We start from the raw sequence: 7,878 nt of genomic DNA, 5'->3' as shown, positions 1-7,878 counted from the left end.
CACACAGGTGTGGCCTGGCCCTTCAGTCTGACTGACTGTAACAGCAGCAGTGACCTTCAGTTCACACAGATTTAGCTTGAATTTGGTGAACTGGCCCTTTAAGACATGAGGTGGAGGCGTAAAGCATTAAAAGCGTAAAACAGGACGAAGCGGGGGGGCAGCGTGCAGGTCACACACAGTTAACACACAGTCACACTTACTTCTTCCTGGATTTGGGAGGTGGAGGAGGTGGTGGAGGAGGAGCAGGAGGCGCAGAGCGGCCGCCGCTCCCATCTTTCCGAGGTCGCCCACGTGGCCGCCTCTCGGGTGGAGGGCTAGTGGCGGCGGCTTTGGCCAGCTGAGCACTGCGTCCGGCCCGAGTGACGGGAGGGGCCGGTCCTCTGTCCCGAGGTTCCTGAGACTGAGTCTCAGATGGCATTCTGGGTAAAAAACAACAACACAGAAACGGGATTCAGGTTTGGTCCACTGCAAAACATTCAGAGTGGGAGGTCCCAGCTTAACTACCAGGTTTAGCAAAGCCGAGCTCGAGTCTTCCTGCTGATGCACATTTACAAAACGCTGAACTCCCTCTAAACGGTAAAAACACCAGCGCTCACCGGGGAATTCCCCGCAAAAAAAGAAAGTGCCTTCAGTGCACCAACATGGCCCCCCAGATCCATGGCATCAGTCTGGCTGCAGCAAGCGGACTTTGATTGCTAATGTTTTTAGCAGAAGACAATGGTGTTTAACATAGCAAAAATTAGCATAAAGGCTAGTTGACATTTTCATCAGTTAGCAGCTTTTAGTCGCTTGGATTTTGATGCGCGTCTATTCACGCTGTTACGGTAGCGGTACTGTTTCTGGTCCAGCAGGCTCAACCAGGTTTCCACCGTTTTCTCCAGAGCCACTGATCAATCAATCAAAAAATCTATCAAATTCACTCTCAAACCCTAACACACACACTCTCACACTCTCTCACACACACACACACACACACTCTCACACTCTCTCACACTCTCTCTCACACACACACACTCTCACACTCTCTCACACACACACACACACACACTGTTGGATCAGACTCAGTATCTGCAGATAATCAATATGAAATGGGTTAAGTGTCTCCACGGCCTCAAGGTTGATGCTGAGCTGCTGTCACATCACACAGAGGTTCCCCAGTACGTCAGAGCAGGTGGTGAAAACAAACCTGCACACATCATTGAAACACCAGGCCTCTCTGATGAGACACTTCCTTCTGTGGGGCTCAGCGTGTCCACAGAGACCACGTCTGCCTGCGTCTGCTCAGACATGTGACAAACTATCTGTCCCTGTAATATCTCTGGCTTTGACCCGTTACGTATTTAATTCACCAGATTAATCAAATACTGACAAAATCAAGTTATTTTATCCAACAACAGATTCTCAATTCACTATCCAGAAAGGTGAAGCAGATTATACACCACCTCCATCTATGGGACAGCACCTGCTGATATAGATAACCTATGGCATCCTTCACATACCAACTTACATGGAAGAAAGGACTATTTTTTTAAGATCTGGACATCCTTTAAATATAATGAAGAACCTCACGTGTTGTATTAAAGGGCAGCTTCAGTATTAAACCCCAGCAGGTAGCTGTTAGTTAGTTCAGCAACACCTGGGAGCTAAAATCCCTGTTTTAGTGAATGTAGTCTGGTGTGTGTGCCGTTTGTGGTTAAACCAAAAGGATCTTCCGGGTCTCTCTCTGTAGGGATCCTTTCCATAATTGGCTGAGGCGATCTACTGGACCGCATCTGCCACTTTTTGTACCCACCAGTCATTTAGACACGAGGACCACCACCTCTGAAAGCTACACTCAGTAATCCAATAGTGTGGGCTGATATTAATCCCTGGCACACCTGTGTCTGCCCTTTAGAGGCAGAGAACAGAAACAGAGCAGGTGAATCAACAGTCAATCATTCCAATAACCCATCGATTCATCTGTCTTATTCGTATTCATGAGCCGGACCCCGAACTCAGTGAAGCAGACTGGAGCACAGCGGTGACCCTTTATGACGGACAGCTCATCCAGCCAATCACAGGAGGCCACGTCAGCGACCTTCTTCAGCCCACTTTTATTTTACTGAAAACTGCAGCTCTTCGTCGCCCCAATAACTGACCAATTAATCAATTAACCCAAACGCTCACTTCTTATTTTACTTTATTCATTCTATAGTTCTTTTATGGATTTCTTTCCTCCTTTTGCTGCTGCAACGACTGAATTTCTGCTCGGAGAACCAACAAGTCAAAAAAACACTGAAACGATTATTAAATGATCAAAACGGCTGTTGCTCCACTTTCAATCGAATCAATCAGCCAAACTAATTGTTACGGAGGACGCAAAATGACTAAATGCCTGAACAAAAGTATAAATGAACACAGGAATAAACAGAGAAAGACACAAATAATACAAAGAAAATGCACTGAAGAATGTTTCAATAAAGAATTAAATAAATGATTAGGTCCTGTTCGTTCACCAACGTTCACTTATTTCTGTGTGTGTGTGTGTGTGTGTGAGTGTGTGTGTGAGTGTGTGAGTGTGTGAGTGTGTGTGTGTGTGTGTGTGTGTGTGTGTGTGTGAGTGTGTGAGTGTGTGTGTGTGTGAGTGTGTGAGTGTGTGAGCCCAGTTGACCAATCGTGTGTCAGGACCGCCCACCTCATTAGCATAAATAAACGCACGGCTGCGTAAAAGCAGAAATGACTGTGTCCTGTTTAATCACCAACTTTAATTCAGCATGTATTCATTAATCTGTTTAAGTGTCTACTCTTCTGTTGGTGCAGGTTTTGTCCATTAATTATTTTATTTATAGCTTCGTGTGTCTATTTAATGAACATTTGGTCATTTTTCTTCCTCCGTTGATAAAACCATTACTTGCCACAGTTAATGTCTTAATTAGATGGGCGACTCTGGAAAACACCAGAAAATGAATTAGCGTCGATGAGAGGGCTTTCACACCAGCGGCCTTCAGGTTCTGGTTCTGGTTCTGGTTCCTTTGGGCGGGTGTGAACTCGGGACCAGGTGGGAACCAGTCATCTCACACAGCTACGGACCAAAACCGGCGCTGGTCGCACTTCCAGACAAATTCAGGAGCGGGTCGTTTCTCGCAGTAGCGACAAGTCGGAGAATAAACCAGAGTTAACATTTACTGTCGTGGCAAAACAACCAGTAGTGGTCCAGAACACCGTATTTATTCTTCTCATGATTCATCGGCGCTCTGTTTAAGTTGTGGACGGTCTATAAAATGTCTGAACTCGTCTCCAAACGTCTGGTTGTGTTCTGTTGACAGGACGGAGACCAGAGGAGCAGCACGCCGTCACGTCCACAGAACTGCAAACACTCACTTCATGGGGTTTCTGCCAGACAACTAGTGCTGAACCACTTTCTAGGTGAACCTTTGTGAGGCGTCTGATGGCATCAGGAACCCAGAGATGATGATGATGATGATGATGATGATGATGATGACCTGTCCACCATTAAATTAATCACCAGCTATCATCTTATACATCTACTTCCAGTTTCTTCCCTCCTCTACGATAGGAAACTGAAACACGACGTCAGGAGGTCACCTTGACACTTCTCACCACTTTATGAACCTGACTACTATTAATCCAGAAACTAATTAACAGATCAATCGGCAGGGACAACAACCTTTAGTTGTGGCTTCGTTGTTCAGACCAAAGTGGAGTTTTAAAGGGTTAGTTCAGACCAAAGCTTTTTGTCAATGGAGTCTGGTGGCTTTGGAGCGAGTGAAGAGAAAGAGAGAGCAGCTTCAGCCCCGTCAGAGGGGGAGGAGGGGAGAGAGGAGAGGGGGAGGAGGGGAGAGAGGACCGTCTGATGGCAGCATAAAGCTATGAAAACATCATAAGTAAAGCGTGCACTCAAACCAACACCTCGGACTACCCCTTTAACTGCTAGCCTAGCATTAGCCTTTCACTGAGCCCCAGCGTGCTCACCGCGCTGTCATGTGCTCTTCACCTGTATTGATCACAGATTGATCAGGTGGGATGGCGTCAGGGTCTACATGTGACTTTAGAGGAAACCTGAGCAGTGTGATCACAGGAGGAGACACGGTGTGGCTCCATAGTCATGCTCACGGTCCGCACACACAGAACCAGAGCGGTTTGTTATCGTTCATCAGAGCCAGAAGTCAGACTTGACTCCGGTGAACGACTGGAGGATGTGAGCTAGCTGGTTAGCATGCTATTAAAACATCTGTCAAAGGTAGCTGTAAGGAGGATTACTCTCATTATTATTTACTTTTAATTACAGCATGAGCGAATACAGTTCCCCTGCTCCGGGTGTCGCCCCTCACTCATTAACCAACTCTATTATTTCTGTGAATTAGACTGATTGTAGGGCACTTAGCCGTTAGCAGTTAGCTTCCTCCGGACCGCCCAGTTGACTGATCACTTCTCTGTTAGCATTAGCATTAGCATTAGCTAGCTGTTAGCGTGCTATGCTAGCCGTTACTCCGGCTCCTCCGCTCCGCATTCAGCGGCCCTCTTTACGTGTTCGCGGTCGGCGGTGACTCAGAGCAAGACGCTGCTAAAACCTGGGAAGAAAACCTGCAGCGGTGTCGAGAGCAAGGTGAAAAAGCCTCCTTACTGATTTGATGCAATTCTCTTTTTCCTCTCCAGCTTTCAGCCAACTTAAACCGATGTGTTTAAACCCAGCAGCGAACTTCTCCGACAGGTAACACCCGCTTCACGAGTCTGCCATGATGAGGCTTTCCGACGAAACATTCCCGGTGATCGTGGAAGGAAAAAAGACGGTTTTTGCGCTGAAAATTGGCGAAAAATTAAAGTTGAAGCGGTCGCTCCGTCATGGAGGCCATGTTTGGGAGCGACCGAAGCACCGCCTGTCAGCGACAGCAGGAGAAGTAGGTCCCAGAAAACATTTACAAACTGCACCGGAGAGGAAACGGTCACCGGGCGGAGTTTACCTCCCACACCCGGACACAGGCTGCCTTCACCGGGAGAGAGAGTTTAAACCGCGCCGGCGTGTGTGCGCGCGCGTTAGACTGGGTTTATTTGTTTGTGTTGTGTAAAAAGTGTGTCTGACCCCGCGGAGGGATCTGTGGAGGGCCGCTCTGGTGAAGCGGTCTCTGTCATCAGACCTGAAGTCCCGGACCGGAGCGCGTGGAGCCGGACCGCCGCCGCACGTGCCTCCAACATGGAGCAAATCATCAATACACACCAGTACTGATCAATACACCAATACTGATCAATACACACCTAACTCCCCCCCACCGTTCTTCCTGCCTGATATAATATCTGAATCTTTGAGTCTCTGAATTAAAGAGTTTGGTCTGAGCTGCTCTTTATGGAAGATCACTGTTATGAATTAGTATTGATTGATTGATTGATTGAATACACACCAATACTCATCAATACTCATTAATAAAATAAGATAAACTTCATCAATCCAGCGACAGGAAAATTCAATTGTCAGCAGCTCAGTAGTAAGACAAAGAGTACATAAATACACTGTAAAATAATTACACTGTAAACATGACTGCACTGCAAACATAAATACACTGTAAACATGACTGCACTGCAAAGAAATACACTGCAAAACAAATACACTGTAAACATGACTGCACTGCAAAGAAATACACTGCAAAACAAATACACTGTAAACATGGCTGCACTGCAAACATAAATACACTGTGAACGTGGCTGCACTGCAAACATAAATACACTGTGAACGTGGCTGCACTGCAAACATAAATACACTGTAAACATGACTGCACTGCAAAGAAATACACTGCAAAACAAATACACTGTAAACATGGCTGCACTGCAAACATAAATACACTGTGAACGTGGCTGCACTGCAAACATAAATACACTGTAAACATGACTGCACTGCAAAGAAATACACTGCAAAACAAATACACTGTAAACATGACTGCACTGCAAAGAAATACACTGCAAAACAAATACACTGTAAACATGGCTGCGCTGCAAACATAAATACACTGTAAACATGACTGCACTGCAAAGAAATACACTGCAAAACAAATACACTGTAAACATGGCTGCACTGCAAACATAAATACACTGTAAACATGGCTGCACTGCAAACATAAATACACTGTAAACATGGCTGCACTGTGAACATTAGTCTGTGAGCGTCTATGTGTCTGCCCTGTGATTGGCTGATCAGTTCAGGGTGACCCCACCTCTCACCCAAAGTCAGATGGGATTGGCTCCACCCCCCCCCCAGGCCACCCGGCGGTACAGATGGATGAAGATCAATACGCATCACATCGTGTCAGTGTTTATATTTCTGACTGACAGTTCTTGAGTTTTCAGATCTGATACTAAAGTAAAAGTATGAAGATAACAAAGCAGAAATACTCTGATACCAGTAGAAGTCCAGACTGCCTGACGTAGTCCTGATCCACTGGTCCAACCAGCAGAACGTCCTGCTGAGCAGAACAGCAAAATAAAGACAGCAACACCTCCTGGGAAACAACAAACCTTTATTGAGCAGTGATAAATGTATTTATACAGTCACCGTGTAAGATGTAATAGAACATATATAATAGAACAGATATTATAGAACAGATGTAATAGAACAGATGTAATATAAATATATAAAAAAACATCAAAATCAAACAAAAGCACCATCATGAGCTCAGAGGGTTCCACCTGCAGGAAACAGACCAGCGGTTACTGTCCTGTGACAGTTCAGATAAACTCCACTCCTCCGTCTGTCACGTAGAAGGAGCTGCTCCTGTAGGCCTTCGTCCTGGAGGAGGAGGAGGAGGAGGTGCAGTGGGCCGTGAAGACCTGCCACCTCCTCTGCCCCTTGCTGCCTCCTGCTGCAGCAGCCATGTTGTTTGCAGCCTCCTGCCTGGAGCACAGCAGCCGGTGGGTCACCAGCCGTTGCCAGGGGCGACAGAGGTACGGCCGATCGTACTCAGAGGAGGAGGAAGAGGAGGAGGAGGAGGAGGAACCACTGCAGCTCTTTCTGATGGCGTGGCAGGTGGCGAAGACAGTGATTCTGTAATCCCTGAGAGGAGGAGCAACAGAAGACGAAGAGGTCAGCTGTCTAAAGATTTCTATGTGCTGTGTATTATGGTCTACTAAAACCTCTGGAGTGAACCGAGAACCACCTAAGAACCCCTAAAGTCTCCTCAGAGACCACTACAACCACCTAAAGAACCCTTAAAGTCTCCTCACAGACCACTAGAACCACCTAAAGAACCCTTAAAGTCTCCTCACAGACCACTAGAACCACCTAAAGAACCCCTAAAGTCTCCTCAGAGACCACTACAACCACCTAAAGAACCCTTAAAGTCTCCTCACAGACCACTACAACCACCTATAGAACCCCTAAAGTCTCCTCAGAGACCACTACAACCACCTAAAGAACCCTTAAAGTCTCCTCACAGACCACTAGAACCACCTAAAGAACCCCTAAAGTCTCCTCACAGACCACTAGAACCACCTAAAGAACCCCTAAAGTCTCCTCAGAGACCACTAGAACCACCTAAAGAACCCTCAAAGTCTCCTCACAGACCACTAGAACCACCTAAAGAACCCTTAAAGTCTCCTCAGAGACCACCTAAAGGACCCTTAAAGTCTCATCAGAGACCACAAGAACCACCTAAAGAACCCTTAAAGTCTCCTCAGAGACCACTAGAACCACCTAAAGAACCCTTAAAGTCTCCTCAGAGACCACTAGAACCACCTAAAGAACCCCTAAAGTCTCCTCAGAGACCACTAGAACCACCTAAAGAACCCTCAAAGTCTCCTCACAGACCACTAGAACCACCTAAAGAACCCTTAAAGTCTCCTCAGAGACCACCTAAAGGACCCTTAAAGTCTCATCAGAGACCACAAGAACCA

General features: G+C 46.5%; 1 protein-coding gene across 3 annotated transcripts in view; it reads right to left on the bottom strand.

Moving 5' to 3' along the window:
• Positions 1-6,544: 6,544 nt before the first annotated feature.
• xrcc2 (X-ray repair complementing defective repair in Chinese hamster cells 2) overlaps positions 6,545-7,878 on the bottom strand; it is a 4,074-nt gene continuing 2,740 nt past the window's right edge. For all 3 annotated transcript variants that reach the window (XM_070852834.1, XM_070852836.1, XM_070852835.1), the window contains one exon: positions 6,545-7,039. In XM_070852834.1, coding sequence (XP_070708935.1) covers positions 6,715-7,039 — 325 coding nt within the window. In that variant the 3' untranslated portion in view covers positions 6,545-6,714. The remainder of the gene's footprint in view (positions 7,040-7,878) is intronic.

The sequence above is a fragment of the Pempheris klunzingeri genome, chromosome 21, assembly GCF_042242105.1.
Source record: "Pempheris klunzingeri isolate RE-2024b chromosome 21, fPemKlu1.hap1, whole genome shotgun sequence".
Lineage (NCBI taxonomy): Eukaryota > Metazoa > Chordata > Actinopteri > Acropomatiformes > Pempheridae > Pempheris > Pempheris klunzingeri.
This window is presented reverse-complemented; position numbering and strand designations above follow the sequence as displayed.